The sequence below is a fragment of the Ochlerotatus camptorhynchus genome, unplaced genomic scaffold (assembly GCF_037179485.1).
Source record: "Ochlerotatus camptorhynchus isolate MF236.1 unplaced genomic scaffold, CSIRO-AGI_Acam_v1.1 ptg000197l, whole genome shotgun sequence".
Classification (NCBI taxonomy): Eukaryota; Metazoa; Arthropoda; class Insecta; order Diptera; family Culicidae; genus Ochlerotatus; species Ochlerotatus camptorhynchus.
The window spans coordinates 560,535-585,095 of NW_027040687.1; the positions used below are offsets into that span (position 1 = coordinate 560,535).

Genomic DNA, 24,561 nt, shown 5'->3' on the forward strand with positions numbered 1-24,561 from the left:
ATAAAATATGTATTAATGATTTCAAAATATAAGTTTATTCACTATTTTCTGTTTCTAAGTGACGATCATTAGAGGCATCTGTGCATAAATGGCTTAAATCGCGAATTTATTCAGTAATAACCGATGTCTCGTATTCAGCTATTTCTTTGGAGTATTTCAAAAAAAGATTATCTGATTTGCTGCTCTAAGGGAAAAGTAACCAAAAAGTCCATCTAAATTGATCCAGAGTTTTCCACGGGGCATAGAGGTTCAGGTTGTGGAGTAGCTTCATATCTTAAAATAAAATAGGTTGTTAGTGTGCTGTCATTATTGAACAAGAAGACGACATACCCATCATGACAATTCATACAAAAATAAACCCTTTCGGAGCTGGTAAAAGTGATAAAGCTTTCGGGAAAAGTTTTGCCTATCGTGAAAACATTCAACATTTTCATAAAGTCTTCCAAACCTCCTTGGGTAAGCTTGTGCCTTATGTGAAAATTCAGTGCCATAAACATTATGTCTTTGACACGAATGGTGTAATGAAATTTTGCCGATTGATCGTAATCCGAAGGCTCCTGAAAAAAGATATGATGTTCTCAGTCTTGTCTACCTTGAATTAATACAAGATAATAAAAACCGATCTGGCACATTGTTACCGGCGGGTAACATTGTTTTCATCTGTTTATTACACGGGATATCGCTGTATTTATATTAGGGAGATTATTTAATCGGCAACGGTCAATTTGAATTCGTTGTTGGGTGGCATAAGTGGTCAGACGATCGAACAGCTAAACGATGAGTGCAGGTGGGTGGTGGCGATATCCACTGAACTCGAAGAGAGTGTGGGCGGAAACTCTCCCTGGAGAAAGTGACGGAGCCCACGATGGAGGAGAGTGAGCAGATAACGGAGGCTGGGGAAGTTTAGAGCCAACCACCGAAGTCGCAAGACGTGCGCTCGTGTGTCGTCCAGTGAGCAGACGGCTAGGGTTTGAGAGAAATCTCGAACTGTAACCACGTGCATAGTGATAAGCCGTACTTTTGCGGGATCACCACACCTATCGTACGATCGAACCCCGGTCATAATCCGTCCACCGACGGGCTGCCACTCAGCCGCCACCCGGCCACCGCCCGGACGTCTTCCAGCTGCTTTAAGTAACCGGCCACCTGGCCGTAACTCGGTCTTCATCCGGCCGCCAACCCGGCCGCAACTCGGTCTTCATCCGGCCGCACTCGGCCGCCTCCTCCGACCGAACTCGCCTTCATCCGGCAGTATACCCGGCCGTCGTACGAGCGTCATCCGGCGGCTACCGGGGACCATCCAGTCACTACCCGGACACTACCCAGACGCCACCTGGTCGTAACTCGGTCTTCATCCGGCCGCACTCAGTCGTCCCCTCGACCGAACTCGCCTCCCTCCGGCCGCCAACCCGGCCGCAACTCGGTCTTCATCCGGCCGCACTCAGCCGCCTCCTCCGACCGAACTCGCCTTCATCCGGCAGTATACCCGGCCGTCGTACGAGCGTCATCCGGCTGCTACCGGCGACCATCCAGTCACTACCCGGACACTACCCGGACACTACCCGGACACTACCCGGACACCACCCGGCCACCACCTGGTCGCCTACCGGACGCCATCCTACTGCCACCCGACCATCACCCGATCGCCACCCGTCACCACCAAAGCCCAGCCGTTGACCGTAGCGTTTGATAGGATCCTTTGTCCGAAAACTCTCCCACGCCCGTACGCCTTGAGACCCGGAACTATCAGAGGTCGTGAGTGCCCACCCCGGGAGCTGTCGTAGGCTTAGACCGGCAGCTTGGGGCTTTGGCAGGTCCTTCTCCAGGTCCTAGCGGTTCCGGGGCCGAAAAGTGTCTTATAACATTGTTCATCGTATCCTTCGAAGAATTCTGCTTGTATAAAATTTTCGGATTTTTCTGATTCGTCTTCAGAAAACTCTACCGACCGCGATCCGAAATAGATTGGCAGCCTGCTGCTTCTGAACCAGATGATGAATGAAATTCCATCACCATAGGAATCTCATGATTTGATGGAAGATCCTCTAACAATCCATGTGGAAAACCACGAACGACGGCAACCAAGCCATTCATTCATTCAGAATTGCTAGAACAACCTTTTTTTCTCTCAGATCGGTTGTTGGAACTCCGCATTTATCGGAGAGACAAACCAGCTGCTGAAAAATCTTTGGCTGATGAAGCACCACACAATAAACTACCCGCATGGTTCAATCCACAACTGAAAAATTTGAAGAATAAAAAACAGAAAGCTCATAAACTATACAAAAAAGAAAAAACTGAAACCAATTTGCAAAACTATCACAACTTATGCAACCAATTAAATACAGCCATCAACTCTGCATATGAGGACTATAACCGCAAAGTCGAAAATGAAGTCAAATCATGTCCTAAGAACTTTTTTAATTATGTAAACACGAAATTAAAAAGCAGCAATTTTCCTTCGCGAATGAATTTGGATGCAAATGTAGGTGAGAATTCTTCTGAAATTTGCAATCTCTTTGCCAATTTCTTCCAAGAAGTATACACCACATTTTCCGAAGAAGATCGTGACCGCGATTTCTTTGCATTCATTCCTGAAATTTCTGAAAACATCTCTGTCAACCAACTTTCTCAACATGAAGTCCTCAATGCACTAAAAAACTTAAACGCGTCGAAAGGGTCTGGACCTGACGGCATCGTACCCATATTTAAAAACTTTCTGAAGAACTCGCATTTCCTCTAGAGCGTCGTTTCAACATGTCTCTGAGAAACGGAAATTCCCTGAAATTTGGAAATCATCTTATTTGGTACCTATTTTCAAATCAGGTGCAAAATCAGACATTCGAAATTATCGTGGAATTGTTATTATTTCTTTCATTCCAAATTTTTTTTTGAATCAATCGTAAACGGCAATATTTTTCAGCAGGTGAAAAATCTAATTACAAGTAAACAGCACGGCTTTTTTAAAGGTCGCTCAACTACCTCTAATCTTCTAGAATATGTATCTTTCATTATTAAAGCGTTGGACAGTGGCAAGCACGTTGAAACGGTATACACCGACTTCAGTAAAGCATTTGACCGAATCGACATACCATTATTAATCCTCAAAATGCCGAAAATAAGGATGGAGCCTGGACTACCTAACACATCGTAAAGAAATAGTCCGCTTTCAAAATAAACTTTCAGAACCAATTTCAGTCACCTCTGGGGTACCCCAGGGTTTTAATTTAGGCCCACTTCTTTTTATTTTGTACATAAACGACATTTCCTACATACTTAAAAAAATAAAATTGCTTGTTTATGCAGACGACATGAAGCTCTTTATGGAAATAAGTAAATCTAGCGATGCAGAAGAATTCCAGAATGAAATCAATATATTACCTGGTGTAATAAAAGTCTACTTCAACTGAACGTAAAAAAATGTACTGCAATAATTGAAACACCGTATATTGAAATATCATTAGGCAACCAAATAGTAGATAAAAAGGAAAATTGTAAGAGATCTAGGTGTAATCCTAGACTCCAAACTAACTTTTATAGAACATTATAATACTATCATAAGTAAAGCAAACAGAATGCTAGGCTTCATCAAAAGGTTCAGTCATAATTTCGAAGACCCATACACTATTAAGCTATTATATACCACATATGTCAGGCCAATTCTGGAATACTGCCACCTAGTATGGAATCCATACATTTCTATACACGAAGAACGCATAGAATCTGTCCAAACACAATTCCTTTTGTATGCTTTACGTAAATTGAATCGGACTGCATTTCCATTACCATCTTATGAAACGCACTGCATGCTCATCAATATACAAACACTTAAGGAGCGCCGCCAATTTGCAATGCTTTTCTTCATCAACGACATTATTTCAATGCGCATAGATTCGGCAGAAATTCTCGCACAATTAAACTTTTACACACCTTGTCGATATCTTAGAACACGGAATTTATTTTCAGAAAAATCGTACAGAACAAACTATGCAAAAAATAGCCCAATCAATCGAATGATGCGCCTATATAATTTGCATTGTGGAACTATTGACATCACTATGTCCAAGCAGCAAATACAAACTAAGCTAAAACAGAATAGAATTAATGCATAGTATGTAAGTAAACATTGTAATAATCATTGTATGTAGTCTACACTGGCTTGACGAAATGGAAATAAATAAATTATGAAACGAGTTCTGGCATAATATGGAAAAAGAAGCCAGGAAAATTACTCTTATTTAATTAAAATGACCTACAGTTGATGAATTCCCATTAATTATTTGACTGAGATTAAAAAAAAGGTAAAAAATAAATGACATTTCCATTGCCAGAAATATGGGAATTTATTACAACGGTTTATATATAGATATATATAATTTTGAATGCGATAGATTATATCTAATTTTGTAATAATTTTGATAAAATCATATCAAGATCTGTTATAATATTGTTACCACTAGATGAATTTTCATTATATTATGATTTTTGATATTTTAACAACTAACCAGCCAATGTTTATGACACGTTCTGTTACATTTTCTTTGTTAAATAAATAACTCAGGGAGGGAAGTAAAGCCGTTGGTCCCAGCCCATGTGTGTGTGTGTTGAATGGGTGCGATATCTTACGCAGGTGTGGAAGCTGCCTTCCTGCACATTCGATTTCCGTCAACAGATACAGATACCGAATTGCAGAACAGATACCGACGTTAAATAAAGGAATAATGAACATGCTGACTAGATTTCACTCAAGTTGAGTGTAAGACGACTCAAGTTTTCAGTTTATTTAATGCACTGAAACATAATTATCATTATTACATAACATCCACATCTACCATAATGCCTTGCACAAAACCTCATAATTTTATTGTTTAACATGCAAAACGTACTGACTATGATGTTTGAAATGAAGAGAGATTATCAGCGCGTCAGATGCGTCGAATTATTTTCATTGAAACGGAATTCGACGCTGCGCAGTAGGATTAGTTCATCACAATTTATTTATAAGAGTCAGTGCGATGGTGAAGTCAAGCAGAAGCTCGTTGTTAGTCCTTATCTACATACATTGCTCAGTTGTAAGGTGAAGAACTCACTACCTTGAGGTATTTTTGTGGTGCTCAATTCGGTGAAAAAAAAAATTTACTCAGAAGAACTCAAATTGGAGAAACTTGTGAAGTGTAAATTGGAGCGCAACTAAGTGTGAGTATCATAATATGAATATTCGGTTAAAGCTGACCGACAGCCATATAACAGCGCATATAATTATCGAGATGGCAAAAGATTTTAATTTGATTCGCTCATGTTACGGTGAGATAACATGTTGAAGATTTATCATACATCACGCTTGTTCAAATTCAGTGTCCGAAATATGAATCACAAGAAGAAAACGAAATAAACGTAAGGTATGAAATCGAATAAAATGAGATTATATAGTGATTGTTATCGTACGTAGCTTAAAAAAAAACTACAAAGGACAGCCCAATGGGGTTGTACGAACAGTTGACGTAGGACTACGCTCACATATGTTAACTATTTTGATCGAACGTTATTCAAAATTTCCCGGCATTTTTAAGACATCCGTTGATTTCTTCCAAATTTTCATAATTGATCAGTGTCCGTTTTCCGTTTATTACTAATGAGACTCTTTTTCAGTTCATGTGTAATTATTCTTGTTCTTTGAAAATTGTGGTGGCCCTGAAAAAAATCCGTTTTGATGTTTTCTGGCCCTCAAAAGGACCGTTTTGGTGATGGTGAAAAGGACGGTTTTCGTTTGATGCGTATGGTCGTCTGTCGAGCGGCAAGCAAATTACCCGGCTGTTTGCCCTAGGCAAAAGTGTAGTCTTGATATTAGCATTGACGTAGCTATAAAATTTATCTGGACTACGGTTAAATAAAAACTCGCGAAAATGCTTGTTTTCGGGTACATTTTTTTTCTGTGAACAATAAAACATCATTGAGTCTTACTTTTATTTTAGTGGTGAAACAATACATTTGATTATATTTATTCCATAGCAACTAGATTGGGACCTCGATTGGGGGATCCTTAAAAGCTTACTAAATTTAAACAAGCAATGATCCTTTGTTCATGCTTTTTTTTAATAAAATCACCTAACGTCCGGATGTCATAAATTTAAGCATCTCAAAATAAGAAAATGTGCAAGATTAATATTCAAAAATTTATAAAAAATTTTACATCTGGCAAAAATTATGAAAAGTAATATTTGAAGCGAAAAGAAAGTAAGAAAGCATTTATCCAGAACAATTTGTGTTCGATGCATCGGACTAACGAACATTCGGAGTCAATCAAGATTTATCTTTAATTTTAGTCGAAATGAATGAATTCGAAACTTGAATGATTGTGTCCCTGTTTGTAACTAGATAATAATTAAATTTATGTTTACAGAAGATGTGGGATTTTTTAAAATTTTAAATAAAGATAGTTTTGGTTCTACCCATTCGGAACCAATCAAATATTTACACAAAGGTTTTCAGTGTTCTTGATGAATTTAATAAAAAAAACACACACACAAAAATGCACGAATTTTTCTATGTGCTAAGGCATTCAAACTATCATGCAGCTGAATTCCGGGCATACATAGTTGATATATGTAGAAACTTGCATCTTTTTGTTGAAATTAATGCCCGAAATTCATCTGCAGGAGTGCTAATTCTTGACAATATAGCTAAATCACCAAGGCACGGGTCTTCCATAAAATCTAGATTCATCATTCAAGATTCCATCAGATTCAATTAGCTGGAAAACATTTGAATACCGTAATCCGAGGATAGATTGATCACTTGTTAACGTTAATAAATAAATTTCTCTCGAATAAACTAGATTGAAAAACTAATGGTATTTAAATCAGTAGCTATGAGGCTCCATCGTCCTGCGTGATTTCTTATAATACTGGATGTTTTGTTAATTTTTAGGAATTTTTTGAAAATTGATCCACCCCTCAATTGGCTTCCCAGTGCATTTCTAGTAATGGTTCTTATAAAATGTGGGTTCCCTTAATCAGATTCAGATGCTTAAACTCTTATGTGAAAAGTATTTTCAGCAGAAATGCCAAAAAATATGTCTTAAATGCTCATTTGTGCCTAAATGTAGCCAATTTCAATCAAATTCACTGGTAATTTTGCGAAAAACCCTGGATTTCTTGATATTTGAAACATTCTACTGCAATTAATTAAATAATTCGAATTCATTGACACTTAGTTTAGTAAAAAATGCTTCTTGAATGGTAATGAAATCATTCGTTGCAGTTCTATGATCGTTTGTTTGAATGTTGATATTGTGTGCTACCTAACGTCAGCTCTATACAATTACTGATAAACTTTTAAGATTTCTCTTGATATCTCTCACCGATCATGTTATACGTGACAGTTAAAAGTGCAACGCATAATTATCAATTTGCCCCCGGATTACAGTACAGCCTGAACAACCTACAGTCTTGAGAGAAACTTGAATTTTAAACAGTTGGAGATCCTCAGAACTTGATCCACCTGAAGTCTTGGAAAAATATCCAGAGAAATTTACTAATATCTTCGTCTATATGGAGGTCTTTTGAATATTTCCTGCTGTCTAGGAAGGATGTTTGAAAAAATATCCTGTAACTTATGCAACGCTTCCTAAACATCTACAAATCTCCCTTAAGTTTTACTAAATTTCCTCAACTTCTACGAAGTTACATATTTTGTTAATCTCTCTTAAATTCTACGAAGATCTCTGAACATCTTTGCACTTCTGGAACGGCACCTTTCATCTACAAATATTAATGAACATCTTGAAAATTCCTTGAAATTTAACAAAGTTACCAAAACCTCCAAGAAGTTCACGGAGCTTTTAAGAATTAAGATCACTGACAAATTACAACGAAGTTCCCTATACTGAAGTGATAACCCCTGAAGTTCTTAGAAGTTTACTGAACTATCTTTAGATCTTCTACAAAATTCCCTGAACTTTTTCAAAATTCCTTTCTGAGTTCCACCATCCTGGCCTGGATAATGTTGGTTAGCCTTCTGCTGCCAGTTGACATGATAGTAATTTCGCTGGAAAATTTGAAACCTATTGGCCGAGGTAACTACATGGACCACCACCGGATAGTAGTCCAAGCTCAGTTCCTGATAGGCGACAGGTTGAGAGATGTTATCGCCAATGTTGCTGATGAAGATGTCGATGGTGGCATAAGCTCCGGATTGACTCAACCGGGTGGGAGTGTACGGGCACATGATTATGTAGTGGGCTTCCTGTTGAACAAGAAAGTGCCGTTCTGGTTTCGCCGACTATTGCCCTAGGCTTGATGCTTGGCGTTCAGGTCGCCAGCGATGACGAAATTTTGCCACCTAGGTTGATGATGTCTCTTTGGAGGTCTGCGGCCGAGCCGTCTCTAATGTTGGTTTGCTTGGGGCAGTAGACCGCGATGATGGTGATTGGATCAAGCGATGTGCTCAGCTCAACTCCGATGGCTTCGATAGTTTTCAGCTGGAAGTTTGGTAGTAGCCGGCAGCTGATGTTCCGTCTCGCAGCGATAGCCACTCCCCCTCCTCCGGAGCTGGTGCGGTCAAGCCTTACGAGCCGAAAGTCGGAAAGGAAGGCGTTCAGCTCGGGCTTCAAGTGAGTCTCGGTGATGACGGCTATGTCAATGTGCCGTTCGTTGAGAAAGTTCACAAACTCGATGTTTTTGTTGACTCGATGTTGAAGCAGCAAGCGTTCCAATTTACGATCTTGATGGCCTCACGATCCATACAGGGGCAGGGCAACATGGAGCTGTTCAGATCGAGTCTTGCAGGTGCGCATGATGATGCCCAAGTAACAATACAAGCTGAACATTAAGAACAGAAGCTGATTATTGGTTGATATAAGGTGTACAAAGCTGATTAACATCAGGCTGAATAAATAGTTGATTAGTAGTGCATGAAGCGAATTGTATCCCCATAATCCAACCTCAAATAGGTAAGCTCGTCCAAAGATTGAACAAGCCTTATTTAAACTTTACAAAACTCCACAAATTAGCAATACGTTCCACATATTTTGATAGCTTGATTAGTTAAATGTCGTCAGTGTCTGTTTAACTCGTTGCATGTTCGGCATTTTAGTTCTACTAAATTCACTGCCTACCTTTCTAATTACAGGCAGTGGCAGCAGTAGAGACAAGGAAAAGGAGATTTTTAGGAATAGCTATAGGTAGAAGTGGTCTACGAGGACGTCGGAAGTATTAACATTTGTACTTCTGTGTTTTGACTGTTCACCACTTTATATTGTATTGTACTGAATTTTCAGACCGCATTCCAAAAATATTACTCAATGATGGCACTAAAATAGCATCCAAATGACCATCAAAATAAATCGCGTGCTTGTGTCCACATTGTGTAAAGTGCACATGACAATGACATTCCTCTCACCAGTTGTTGCTTACAATTCTGCATTGCTGTATAATACTGTTCCGGTTGCTGTTATTCTACATAAATTTGACGTGCTTCAAGTTAATGATCATACCTTTTACCACACATATGCCTAAATGGTCCAGAAGGTATGGTTGACGCCTATGAATCAGCGATTGCCGGTTCGAATCCCGAAATGCAAAGGTAATTTTTAGACTTATCTTAACAATATAAATATGTTAATCCAATTAGTCAGCAACAAGTTAAAGCAATTTCCATATAAATGCATAAGACATGGAACGGTCTTCCATTATTATTTTTGAAATAAAATTAGAAGGCTGAACAAGGGTTGGAAAAGACTGTTATTTAATGCCTTAAAAAGCTTATAATGTATAAAACTGTTGAGCTTTTGGCTGATTAAAATCACCAGATTTAGATGTTTAAAAGCTGGACAAAGGCTAACGTGGTCTATGTACAGCAATTATTCAATCTAAGGCTGAATTGATATCGATTAATCAACACTTGTTAAGCATCAAATTGTTACCTGGGTGATGACCTCGGCCGCGAGCGTCACAAGTTCCTCCAAGGTGAACGGAGAATTGTAGACAGGCTTATCTGAGACAGCACCAGCGTATGATCAACCAGGGGTGGTGGAGGACCCTAGAACTGACTGGGCCGCAGCAGCAGCGAATTTCCAAAATCTAAAAGGCCCGAATTCTAGTAAGAATGTGAATAATAACCCATAACAAACAATTACACAAAGTTTCATACAAATTGGAGAAGGTCGAGTCTGATCTATTCGTCGTTTGGCGTGGAACTGCTCACATGAAGATCGATATTTCTGCGCCCAGTTATTTTTGATAAAAAAAAAAAAAACAAGTAACCATGAGTAATCACCATGACAGGCCTGTTATCGATATTAAAAATTGAGCTGATAAAACCGATAAACCACCCAAAAAATATGTTTTTGTCGACTGGTTACCAAATGCTTACACCGAAAACGAATTTGACCCAGAGAGTGAGTGCCTTTTAGTGATTCGTTGGGAGAAATTTATGCGTAGCGTAGGAAACTCAGCTTTAAGAAATTTCTCCATACGAATGAGTAAAAGTGACACGCTCTCTTGCAGAATGCACGAAATTACATCTTTTGTTACCAGGTGAATCTTTGTCATTGACGAAAAAATAAATTAGATTTTGACCATGTGAAAAACAATTTTGTCAATATCGCGCAAAAGTCTGTCAATGACAATGACAAAGCTCAGCACTGCTCGCCAGTACGAGATTGTGAATTTGCTATGTATAATTATCGTTATCGAAATTCGACGCTGCGCAGCAGATTAGTTCATCACAATCCATTTATAAGAGCGATGTGACGGTGAAGTCCAGTTAGTCCTTATCTAGAGTGCTCAGCTGTAAGGTGAAGAAGTATTTTTGTGGTGTTTAATTTGGTGAGCATAATTGTACACAGAAGAATTCAAATAAGTGAAACCAACGAAGCGTAAATTGTACCGCAACTAAGAGTGAGTATCATAATATGAATAGTCGTTTAAAACTTACTGACAGCCATATAGCAGCACGATAAAATTATCAAGATAGCAAAAAAATTTAATTCGATTTGATCATTGTAACGGCGAGCTAAAATATTGAAGATGTATTACTTTAAACAAATGGTGCAATGTTGATGTCTTGAAATACCTATACACCTATGAGTCATTCCAGCTCAAGTGGATACAGAATTTAAAAAAAGTTATGGTCGATGTCACCGATTTGAGCCAAACTTGGCCAAAATGCTTATTTTGGCATTCTGAACAAACGCCTTTTTTTATTTTACTCTAAAGTGCCTAGGTCCTTTTGGGCTACAACCCTGAATTTTTGAGATTTTTTAAAAATTTCATTTTTCAGAAGAGATTACTCCACAACCAAATAGCTATTCGTGATCTTAGAATGCCAATTTAAAGGTTTTTTTTTTAAATAGATTCACATAGGTGTACCCTCATCTTGAACGGACTTCTGATGCGCAGATGTTCTGATTTCTGATTGCTCGATAAAAGGGATGCTAGTTTTTCATTCTTATTGTTTAAATAACCATTTCACAAGATGAGAGGTACTATGTTTTTTTTTAATTTGTCGCCGTTTTAAGTAAACAAGCCGTTTCAAAAACCCACAAGCTGATTGATTACAGTTTCTGAGTCGAAGAGTCAACTGGATATTTTGACATTTGACTAGCGTAGTATCAAAAATAAAGAATATTCTATTCAATTCTACTAAGCATCGAATTAAAAGTTATGTGTTGTGACTTGTGACAAAATACAATTAAGGTGATAGAACATATGAACACGATTGCAAATAAAGAAAATCAGATGAAACCATGCCAAAGCTTATCGCAAAAAATACTGAGTGCACTTAGGTATATAGGTTCGAGCAACAGCTCGCGAATTCAATATCCTTTTAATCCGCCAAATGATTAGATAAAGTTGAAATTTGGTTTGATTAGAAGAATTTGAGAAAATGAAACATCGAGCATAACATTTTATAACTAATACTTCATAAAACTTTAATGCCTATTATTCATTTTTTTAAATTGTTGAGAAAAAATTAACAAACGACCTGACAAAGATTTTTCTAATCTCGGATATCAAAAAATCAAGTTTTACGAAAATATTCTTGTCTCTCATTATTGGGATTTGATTTTTTGATTATTTTACAGATTTTTGTCAGCCAGAAACAGATTAAAAATATTTTTTTGCTTCGAAAATACAGATTAAAAATGGAAATAATATGGCAACACTGCGCATGAGCAATGTGTCGTTTGTTCGATTTGCGCTCTATTGTTTGGATTTTTTTTTTCAGTGTTACCCCCAGTATAGAAATTAAAGACGTAGGCCTACGTCAAATTTTCACCCATATACATGTGGGCCACTCTAAAGCTGCATGTGTGAACGAACCGTAGCATGGCCTGAGTGTTTAGTCTTGTGTATGAATGAGGCAGCCGTTTAATGAATATTAATGCGATTGGTTGGAATGTGCAAGTGTGTGATTGGTTCGGCTAGTGTGCTATGATCCATGGATTCACGAAATTCAGTGCTATCACCAACATCTTACGTCATTTGACATTGATGACAGCACGCATCACTTCGGCAGTGCTACTTAGTTAGTTGTATCCGCTTGGGGCGTTGCTCACCATTGGAAGATTCTAACCATTCAACAAAAAAAGTAAAACGTGAGTGTGTCTTTAGCTGCAATAGGATTTTCTTCCTTCTCCGAACCTGTGCGTTTTGCGTTCACTAATAATTCTCCAATTTGATTGGCTGTTTAGGGAAAGAAATGAAGGTGAATACAGTATTAACACTATTATTTTTTTTTAATTTCAGAGTACCACAGTGCTCCATAAACCGTTGCAAAAGGAAGTGATCGGTCAGACGTTTATCCCTTAACCATTGCTTACTGATTACCTTCGTGACTTGGCGGAAAGTACCATCAGGTAAGTGCGTGGGTGCAACGACTTAGTTCGATACATTTTCTACCCATTTTGGACGACGCAGTTGATTGATGATCGTTTAACCTAATTTGAGTCCCATCAATGGGTTGGTGGGTGTGTGTGTGTGTGTGTGATAAAAGTGTGAATGTGTGAGTTCACCAGTCCGTGTATTGGTGTGGGAGTGGCACAGCACAAGTGACGATTGTTTTTCACAAAATTAGCGAGGATATTTCAAATACAGTGCTGTGTTATTAACTACTTTACTGGCTGTGATATAAACTGCCGTTAGCAGCGTATGACTAGGTTAAAGGTTCGGTCAATAATAAGTTTATTACACTATGTACGTTTATTACTGCTACGATGTTTATATTACAAACGATAAAATCATCCGTCTCATTGTGTGGCAACCGAGTGACAGTTTATGTTAAATTTTAGGAATCCTTAATCATCACATTACACCTTCCCTCTTTAGAAAAAGTAGCGTAAGAAATTTTACACTCGTATGAATTTTGAAAATAAGAATTTAATTTTTCTTCCTTGAGTATTGTTTTGTTGAAGGTTTTGAAATGCAGTTTGTTATACATTTTGATTTTGTTTTCTTCTTTTTTTGATCTTCTTCTTCTTGAACTTTCGATATTTCATTAAATATATCCTAATTGCTATATCCTTCCCTCTTTTTTTTTGTTTTTCTTTTTTTATTTCATTCCTTTTTATAAATTTATTAATCTGTTGTTATGTACTGTTATCTCTTTTGTTTGTCCTAAATATTCAATATCACAGTAACAATTTTCAATTTTCTTTGTTTTGTTTGGACCAACGTAAAAATAATCTATTTTTTTCCGGTTTTCATATGTTATATACTAAATCACCAACAGACGCATCTATTTGATTCAAATTTCTATTCAACTGTGAAGTTCTTTGTATTTTTTCCTGAATTAATTTATTCCTAGCGTTTTCATGAGCTTTTTGTATTTTAAATTTCATTTAATTGTAGTATTGCTCAAAATTATAAATTTGTTGAACTTTGTTATAAATGAGATCCTGTGGCAAATTAGCTTTTCTGGCAAAAACTAATTCAAAGGGTGTACACCCCGTGTCTGTGTATGAAGTCGTATTGTAGACGAATGAATAAAACTTTACCCAATCATCCCAATCATTGTGGTGATCATTCGAGAAAAACCTTAGATACCCATTCAGGCATCTATGATTTCTCTCTAAAGCATCTATTGATTGTGGGTGATAGGCTGTTGAGAAGTTTGGTTTGAAATAAATAATGTTTCCAATCTGACATAGTACTTCATTACAATATTCCATACCACTGTCAGATCTCAATTCTAAAAAGTTTTCAAATTTTAAAATAAAGTCTTCTACTAATGCGCGTGCAATAGTGGAAGCTTCTTTATCCTGGATGGGTATCAGAACAGCAAATTTTGAAAAGTCGCATTGTATTGTTATTCAATAGCGATTATTGCTAACTGTTTTTGGCAAAGGTCCAACAGTGTCAATCGATATAACATCAAATGCCTATGCAGGAATCGATGTTTCTTTTGCCCTTTTTAAAATTTTATTTATTTTGCAAAATTGAATTTTGCGATCGAAATTTTCATTCCATGCCAGTGGTACAAATCATGCAGCTTTAGATAAAGTCTGTGTTGACCTATATGACCACCAGTGCAACTTCTGGGGAAATCATGTAGGAGTTAGTCGATTTCCTCTTTTTTTATAATAAATTGGAGTTTTTTTTTTAACATTGAAAAATCTTTTATTGTAACAGCTTACGAGAATTATTTCCTATCGATTGGTGTATTTGGATTAAAATTTCATCTTTAACTGACAAAGTTATAAGCGTTCAAAACCTTACACCTTTTCGTGACGGTCGCAATTTTAGATTTTCGATTTACCCCCCAGTACCTTCCCGTAAGACGTAGTCTACGTCAAAAAGACATGTTATTAAACAACAAACATTCAAGTATACTTACAAGAACAAACAGCATATCGTTTTCCGGGAACTTACTTTTATTCCTCCTGCACCGACCATCACAACACAAAAATAAAACAAAACCTAAAAAAAAACAGCGGAGGGAAATCCAATTTTGTCCGGTTTCTAAACTAAATAGAGACCCATTCTGGGCATCATTTAACAACCGACATGAGAACCAGCGGTGGAGATGCTCTTATGACTAACTTAAAACTAGAGTTACATAAAGTGAAATCCTTCTAAATGTGTATTAAATGCATCTTAAATGTAAACTCCCAGCAATTATGACTTACGGGTAGCTCCAACAAGTATGTAACCTAAATATCATCATGCATAAAGCAAAACACCTTATATAGAAAAAGAAAACAGCAGAGTGGCAGACAGGGTGGCCAGATTATTTTTTTTCATTATCGGTAGGTTCTCAAAACTTTTATCGGAAGTTATCGGTAGGCCGAAGGCTCTTCCGAAACTTGAAATCTTTGTGAGTGGAGGGGGGGGGGAGGGGGAGGGGTCGATGAAAACAAATCACGCGCAATGTCAGACTTTCGAACCGATGTTTTTTTAATAGGGTAAACGAACAAGTATTGGTAAGTTGATTAAACGTAAAAAAAACTCATTCGTAAACGGTGAGAAAAAAGTACCCACTGCTACCTACTTTTGACTAGTTTGTCTCCTTTTCTCCTTCTAATGTTGTCAAAAACGGAGGACAACATATCATCCACAAATAGTTTGGATGATACCCCGAACACGTCGTTAAGCAAATTAACCATAACATTTTTATTAGGACATCAAAAAATAGGTTTTGAAATTTTTTCGAGATTACTAACATTGTGTTACTAAGGGGCTTCCCTTAGCTCAGTCGGTAAGGGCGCAGCTACAAAGCAAGACCATGCTGGAGGCGGCTGGGTTCGATTCCCGGTCCGGTCTAGGAATTTTTCGGGTTGGAAAATTTCTCGACTTTCCTGGGCATAGAAGTATGATTGGACTTGCCACACAATCACATCAATGCAAAAATGGTACAGGCATCGAAAGCTCTCAATTAATAACTGTGTAAGTGCATCTATAGAACACTAAGTTGAGAGCACGCAATAAGCTAATGTGCGATATGCAATAAGCTTGAAATGCGAAGAAGAAGAAGAAGAAGAACATTGTGTTCGAATGGTGAATTTTCACCTAAACTTGACAGATGAAAAAAATTCAAATAAACCTGCTATTCCAGCAGACTTATTTCTGACCGATCAGGAATTAATCTTGACCTTCTTAAAAAAAATCGGACGATCAACAACAGAGGGATTTTCGAACACTACAATTTATTTTCGAAGCGTAAAGTTTAAGTGAAAATTCACCAAATGGAACACAGCCTTAAAATCTGTGATTCTCGGTAGGGAAAGTGAAAAATCGGTAGTTTTGAACCTTTCGTCTGAGAATCGGTAGGCATTCCAAAAATCGGTAGGACTTCCGATAAATCAGTAGATCTGGCAACCCTGGTGACAGAAACTAAGCGAGATAATTCCATTCGACAAAACATGACATAGGAGACAAGAACATCAGCTTGCTCGTTTCTTGATTTTTTTGTGAAATAGGTTGAGAGAGTGAAGTCGGAATTTTCTTTCGGAATCGTTTGCTACACTGTTTCGCTCATCTCGTTCGGGAACTTTTATCCTCATTTCGTTTGCGATTTTTGCATAGCTAGTTCTTCAGCGAAATGATTCTCTGTAGAACGGCGAAATAACTTCTTTTTTTTTTGAAAATGAACTATTCAACACTGTGTGCTATATAATAAATTGACCTGACTTAGATCTAGCAAAAAATCATATGTCGTTAACTCTTCGGGGAACAAACTAAAAATTAAATCAAACATTTAAAAAAAGCTACTTGCCTGCCCCTTTACTTCCTTTCGCGGAGGTAATCGATATCTTCGAAAAATAAATGGCTCAGAGCATTTTTTTTTTGACCAAAAAATTTAGCTTTGAAGAACATGGGTTACTTCTTTGACAACAGTAATAAAAACGACAATTTGAAAAAAATAGTTTCTAATAACGAAATTATTAATTCTTCCGTTCAATCCTGGATTGGTACTACCCAATAGAATGGTGCTCTTGTTTCCTCAAAAACGTCCGTTGGAATGTTTATTTTTGAAAACTGGCGAGGGTTCGGGTCTACATTGACACATTGTTCGGGTTTGCACTGTGTTGGAACAAGCTCATAAAAAAAGAAGACAAAATCAACTCTTGTGAAGACTTAGTGATTAATATCTTAGACCATGTGCTGGAAGGAAATATTCGAAACAAGCTGTTTCGAATCTTGTTGAGAGGAGCGTGGATTTTCCATTCGCCGCCGGTAACTTAGATGAATCTACAGCTGTTCTTAATAACGCTTTGAAAACGTGTACCAATCAACTAGTTGATCAAAAGTTTGTTTCTTTGAAAAACTCGAACAGCTGGTACAATTTGGATCTTTTGCGTCTTAAACGGAAAAGGGACAAATGGTACAAAAAATTTTGTAGATCTAATAATGACAATCATTGGACTAGGTACACAATCGCGCGTAATAAGTATTCACAATCGTTAAAGAAAACTCGTTGTGAATATGTTCAAAGGAAGATTGATCAGCATCAAAACAACAGCAAAGAGTTATGGAAAATTTTGAAATCTTTATTAAAACCTAGTAATTGCAAACCGCGGTCCATAACTTTTAATGGCACATTATAACAGTCAGAACAAGTAATTGCAGCTAAGTTTAACGATTATTTCGTAGACAGTGTTTCATTGATTAATCAATCCATTGAATTGGTCGATGAACATGACGAAATAAAACAACCAGTTAATAGTAGTTGTAGATTTGAAGTTTTTCACCCAATTACATTAGATGAACTTAGAGTTATGTGCCACAAATTTGGAAGGAATCCTTAGTGCTCGCTATTCAAAAAGTTGCTGGAACGATGAAAGCCGAAGAGTTTCATCCTATCAACATGTTGCACACATTATAGAAAATCTTAGAACTTGTTGTTAAAGGCCAGCTGTAGGAGTATTTAACTAGTAATAGCTTGTTGATACCAGAACAATCGGAATATCGGGAAGGTCATTCTTGTGAAACCGCGTTGAATTTGGTATTAGCGAAGTGGAAAAATAACTTGGAGTGTAAAGATACGATTGTTGCTGTTTTTTTGGATCTGAAACGCGCTTTTGGAACAATTTCTAGGCCCTTATTATTAAGATCAATCAAGCGCTTTGGAATTACGAGTACTGCATATAAATGGTTTGAAAGCTATTTGTCTGACAGAACTCAACGGACTGTTTTTAATGATTCTGTTTCCAGTCCCGTGGGGAATAACCTTGGAGTGCCCCAGGGAAGTGTATTAGGGCCCCTGTTATTTATGATGTATATTAATGACTTGCGACGTGTTTTACGATTTTGCGACATCAATCTTTTGCAGATGATACTGTGTTATTCATTGCAGCTAAGGATTAAGATGATGCCGTTTTACACTTGAATGAAGATTTGCGTTCTCTAAGTAGATGGTTGAAGTATAAGCAGTTGAAATTGAATACAAGTAAAAATTAAATTTATGGTAATTTCGCGGAGTCGAGTAAATGAGAACGTCTCTGTTGTAATTGATGATGAGACTATTGATCGCGTTCGGGAGATTAAATATCTTGGCGTGATTATTGATGACACACTTAAGTTCAACTCTCACATTGACAATGTCATCAAGAAAATTGCCGAGAAGTATGGAATTCTATGTCGACTGAAAAACGATTTAACTATAGCCAGTAAAATACAGCAATACAAATCAATAATCTCTCCTCATCTAGACTTTTCCCCTTCCATTTTATTTCTGGTCAATAAAACACAAATATCGATATTACAGCGCTTGCAGAATAAAATAATGCGTTTGATTTTGAGATGTAATAGATTCACTTCCTCAACTTTGATGCTAGATGGTTGTCGGTGAAGCAAAGAATTGTTTATTTGACGATGGTGTTCATTTTTAAAGTAGTTAACGGTTTGCTGCCTCGATATTTGTGTGATCGAATTGAAAGAGGAAGTGATTATCATAGATATAATACTAAAAACGCGGTTGAAATAATAACACCGCATATCTTGACTTGTGTGACATGTGTATCGCACATGTTAACATATCCCAAAATTCTCAAGGACCACACTTATCGACACCCTGTAGATTTCCAACGCCATCGAACTGCGTTATGCAACGAATGCAAATGAGTTCATAAAGCAATTCGATGACTTAAAGCCTGACACGACAATACACGTGTCGTTGTCAAGCGCATTTGGTTTGGCGCAATTAGCCTTCTCCAGAATTCTCTCTCCCTGTCCTCTCTCTTTTCCAGTATCGATCGCTGATTGGTGTTCCGATACATAATAATACATAAGTGCTTTCAAGTGTCTCCAAGCTAAGCTATGTAAGAAGGATTAAGTAAATTCTGAATAAATTCATTCTTAGTTCGATCCTCACGCGAGCATGTTCAATTAGTGGCAAAATATCACAGTCAAATTAATCCAAGGTTACACATGTGCTTCCCAAAATTCATTATTTTTTAAGGAATAAATATTTTTTAGTTCATACCTAGACACATTAAACGTGCAACAACATTAACAGAATTTAAGATACATTGCATTTTACACGTTAAAACTGTCTTTTGAAAGGTTATCCATTGTTTTTTTTTTGTATGAATTGACAAATTATGTATCTTGACGAAGTTATCTCTTACGGATTATTTTATATGGATAGCTTTCATAACGATTTTTTAATAATTATTGTAGCACTGCAAAAACTATTTCTGTTCGCCACGAGGGTGATGATGGATTTTTAACATTTGATTTAATAGTAGATTAATTAAAAAAATCTCGCTTTGTTGATTGTTCATTAACTCTTGATCGCTTGTAATACTTATCAATAGTTTAGGTGGACAAAAAGGCGAGCTAAGAGGTGGACGCCTGAGCTTTTCCAAATTTATATAGCTGTGAAGCAACTGTAAACTGTAGAGGGAATTTATATCTGTAACTGAAAGCAGTTCGATTTTGTTTGCTAACCTGGTTAAAATGTCATATTTAATTATCTTAAAGATAAATCGTCCAGCTCAAACCTTTGTAGGGGTAAGAGGTGGGACCATCATCATCATCATCATCATCATCATAATCATCAAGATTTTTGCGAGATTAAAAAAGGCCGAAGTAAAGGTCAAATGTTAATGATTGACCATAACAAACAATTATGAAAAGCGTCACGTAAATCGGAGAAGATCGAGTGAGGAATTAAGAAGTTCCTGGCAAAATAGCCGAAAAACATGGATTTTTGTATCGACCTTCTTCGATTTTTGTTACACTTTGCGTAGTTGTTTGTTATGGGCAAAGATTCACATTTCTGCTAAATTCGTTCATTTTGTGACTTGTAAATTTTAGATATGATGTCTGAAACAAAGTTGCAGAGGAAAATAATGTCTTTCTTTTTCCAAAAGGTTTTTATAATTTATTTCAAGTAAAAATGTAACACAAATGTAATCTCAAAATTTCTTTGCCTGATTTATGAAAAAAGCTTATGAGAAATGCAAACTTTTGGCAAGTTCAAAACCATGGACAGTTGAAAACTGAAAAAAAAATGTAGAACATGAATTTTTGGTAAATTTTTTGAACTTTTTGTTGGTACGCATTTATGCTTATTTTCTCAAAAAAAAAAATATTTAAAATTCTTTGAACATTGTTTTCAGAAGTACGTTTAAACGAAAAGTTCAAACATTTGACTTAAAGTTCTTGTTCATCGATTTTTGTCAATTTTTAAGTGTGAATAATTAAGTTTGCGCTTTTCGAGAAAAAAAATTTAATAGAAAAACGGACAAAATTATTTTGAGATATTTTGGTTTTAACACTTTTGGGAGCTGAATGTGAATCATTGCCCACAACAAACTTGCAAATCTGAGAATTAATTTGGCTGCTCCATTACAGGACTGTTGTTGAGGTGAAAAACTGTCACCATCGTCAAACTGTAACAACTTTGTCACTTTCGCTAATGCGTTATTTCTCTTCTATTCTCCAGGTGATTCAAAATGCTGAACCTAATACAGCACGGAACATATGAAAGAAAAAGCAAAACAGGCTACCACGGTGAAGTATTCAAAAAACAAATTGCAGTCGCGTTTTTTCTACGGATGCGGAGAGACAGTTTCAGATTGGCTTATAATATGTCACTAGCCGACAAGTATGAAGACGTAGTGATCTTTGACGATAAGCGTAAGGTGATACACTTCCTCCAGGTGAAGCACGCCCTTGCCAAAGATGACAAGGTTAATGATATCGATTTGAATGCACTAAAAGATCAACACAACGGAGACTTCAGTATTTACAAATACCTGCAATCCTATCTGAAAGTTGTTGAAAATTTTCAGAAAGACCAATACAAAAAGCAGTTCTATATATTTACTAATAGGGATTTAAAAATCTCCAATGATGATTGGGTGACGACTAAAGAGGTAGAAGTAGATGAAATCCTACGATTTCCTGGCTCCAAGGCCCGATACCTGAAACTGGTTCCAACCAAAGAAGCGATTAAGGAGTTGAGCAATTTTATCAACAAAGATTTCGCAAACCTTAAAGAGGCAATCAAAGAGCTTTTCAACAATGGAACCGTCAGTAAAATTTTAGAAACCTATAGTACTCCTCTGAAAGACGTTTTAACAATAAAAAAAAAAGGAATGCAGTTTTTTAGATAGCTTCAACTCGGAAAGCGAGCAATTCAATGTTGCCCAACTATTTAATGCTCTGGAAAAAGATAAGTTTGATATGAAGAAGACAGTAACAGTGAATAACTTTTTACTCAAAAATTCAAGGGTGCAACATTTGCCACGTTATGTCAGTGAGGAGGAAATTTTGCCATTCTTCGACGACTTTTCTCTATTAGTGGGTCAACCATATGATTTATGTCCAATGATTGAAAACGAGCTGTGGACGTGGTGTGAGACGTGGATTTGTCCAGATGTACTCAGAAAACTGAGTAACACCGATCTGATATTTAGAGATCTGATATTAAAATTTGACCAACTCAATAAACCCATAAAGAATAAAATGAAGGCAATTTTGAAACAAAGTGATATACTAAACTGTCTTAGTGAAATTAGAAATGATAACGAGAACCTTGAAGGTAAGGAAGCAAAACAATTGCAAAAATATTACATCAATCGCCGTATTATAAATGGCGAAGATGTCTTTGAAGTTGAAAAAAGTGACACTCAGTTTGTCGAAGAGCTTGGGAAAACATTTAAAGACCATCAGATCATCATACTTCTGGCAGACCCTGGAATGGGGAAGACTAGCTTGCTTCAGTTTGTAGCGCTTGAAGTGCAGAAGCAAAATACTGTCCTCGTACTGTTGGTATACTTGAGCGAGTTGGTAATGGAGCTCGAAAAAGTAGAACACATTTCAAGCTTGGATGATGTGCTTAATGTACTCAAAGTGATCCTTTCAGAGCGATATTTCGATGTCATTAAAAATGCCCCAGATGAAAGGGATGACCAAGGCTATTCCATTCTTATAGAGATGGATGGCTTCGACGAGATCCACTCCAAGTACACCAACAGGGTGATTGAGATGCTGGAACAACTCAAGTTGAAAAAGAGCATTCGAATCATCATCAGCGCCAGAAAACATATGCAAGTATTATTAGAGAAGCAATTTAATGTAAGATCTATGATTCTGGAGCCATTCTGTGTGGAAGAGCAAATCAACTATTTGAGAAAGATGTGGTACGACCCAGATCTAGATGAACATTGCTTTGATAGCTACTCGAAACATATTTTAAACAAATTTAAATCAAATATCCCTTCAAATTTTGGTGAAATTTGTGGTGCGCCTTTCATGGTCAATACGCTGGGAGAGGTTTATTTAGAAAAATTTAAAAAATACCATTCATTGAAAAAACAGAACCCAAATCAGCTCGTTGATCTGACTAAAGAAAAAATGAATATTCCACAGCTGTACGGACAGTTTGTTAAAAGATGTTTTCACAAGAAATTTATGGAAAAATTCAAGCCCAAATATGCTCTGAGCGACGCTGAATTGGATTTGTTGATGGGTGATTATATTTTGAAGCATCAGTTGTTAGCTATGGAGCTGCAAAACATTGAAGTACGTAACGAATTGTTCACAAATCAATATTATAGAGATATACATGATCAATTTAAAAAACGATGCGAACATGAATCAGATACATCACAACTGGTTCATGTAGTCCAACAGAAGGTTGATTTTTGCCATCGGTCTTACAGTGAATACTTTGTGGCAAAATATCTATGCGACAACATTTTTACGTTGTCAGGAGAAATTGTCATACAAATTTTGTCTACAAATCACGGTGTTCGAAGATTTTCTATGACCAAGATGGAAGGAAACCAGGCATACCTCACGATCTTAAGTAATCTGTGTAAAAAAAGCTGGGAGATTGCACTGTGGGCATGTGAGTGTGACTGTTTGAGTATCATTTCCTCTTTTGAACCAATTTTTAAATCATTCTCAACAGAAAACCTAGCGGCTATGTTACTGGTTGCTGCGGAAGGTGGGTTTGTTGAAATATGTGAATTCTTATTAAAGAATAAAGCGGACGTGAATTCAGTGCATAAAGATGGATGTACTGCTCTTCATTCCGCAGCTGGAAATGGCCATAAGAACGTTGCAGAACTCTTGATATCAAACAATGCTGACGTGAATGCAGTGGATGAAAAACAATGGACTGCTCTTCATTTCGCAGCTCAAAATGGACACGATCAGTTGATCCAACTGTTGATTAACAACGGTGTCACTGTTAACATGTGTTCAATTTCCGGTAAAACTGCACTTCATATTGCAGCAGGCAATGGTCATAAAGATGTTGCTGAACTCTTATTAGCGAACAATGCTAACGTCCATGCAACGGATGAAGCAAAATTGACACCTCTACATTTGGCAACTGAAAATGGGCACGATGAGGTAATAAAATGTTTAATCGATCATGGAGTGAACGGCAACTCTCGCATACACACTTAGAAATAACTAATTTTGCACGTGACGGAATCCGTCTTTGACATAAAATATGAGACGTAAACAAGCATGTCATGTTATATTAAGTGCTCTGAGACTGAAAATTTCGTTGCTCGACGAAAAGTACGTTTGATTAAGCTATATCGCGCCTGTTATGACTCAAATTTATGTAAATTTATATGATTTTTTTATAAGTGTTTAAATACCGGTTGAGTTCCGCTTGATAGCGGAGCATGGCATGGTCATTAAAATGTTGCAGAGCTCTTGCTGATGTGAAGTCAACGTAGTGGACGAAGATCAAAGGACTGCACTTCAGTTGGCAGCTTGAAATGGACATGCTCAGGTTATCTAAATATTGATTAACAAGGTACCAAACACCAGCTCTCCGGATATTGAAGGGGACTCTACATTTTCAAAGCTCTAAAATGAGCTCGAGTTTTTTTTTTTTCTTTTTTCAAGCAACGTGTTTAACGCATCATTTTTAAACGCCTAGCTATCCTATCAGTGCGAAATTAACATAAAAAAGAACACGCTTAGAACGAAAGCCTGACTAACCTCGAGACAACCGCGCGTATCCGGTCCAGTTCCTTTAACTTTAAATATAAGACATTAATAATGTATAACGAAAATGATAGCTCGGCTCTGTAAAGTTTATTCGATTGAGCCTGTACAAATAAAGTAATTAATAAAAAAAATAAAAAAG

General features: G+C 36.9%; 2 protein-coding genes across 2 annotated transcripts in view; both read left to right on the forward strand.

Annotated features, from left to right (window-relative positions):
• Positions 1 to 24,561, forward strand: part of LOC135702773 (serine/threonine-protein phosphatase 6 regulatory ankyrin repeat subunit B-like) — a 172,582-nt gene that overhangs the window by 64,028 nt on the left and 83,993 nt on the right. Inside the window, exon 3 of the mRNA XM_065223813.1 lies at positions 12,747 to 12,856. The gene's annotated coding sequence lies outside the window, so the exon portion shown is untranslated. The remainder of the gene's footprint in view (positions 1 to 12,746; positions 12,857 to 24,561) is intronic.
• On the forward strand, positions 5,021 to 23,864 carry LOC135702771 (uncharacterized). Its single transcript, XM_065223809.1, has 2 exons — positions 5,021 to 5,193; positions 20,887 to 23,864. Exon 2 carries the CDS (start codon positions 21,630 to 21,632, stop codon positions 23,862 to 23,864), a length of 2,235 nt encoding a protein of 744 aa, XP_065079881.1. The 5' UTR covers positions 5,021 to 5,193; positions 20,887 to 21,629.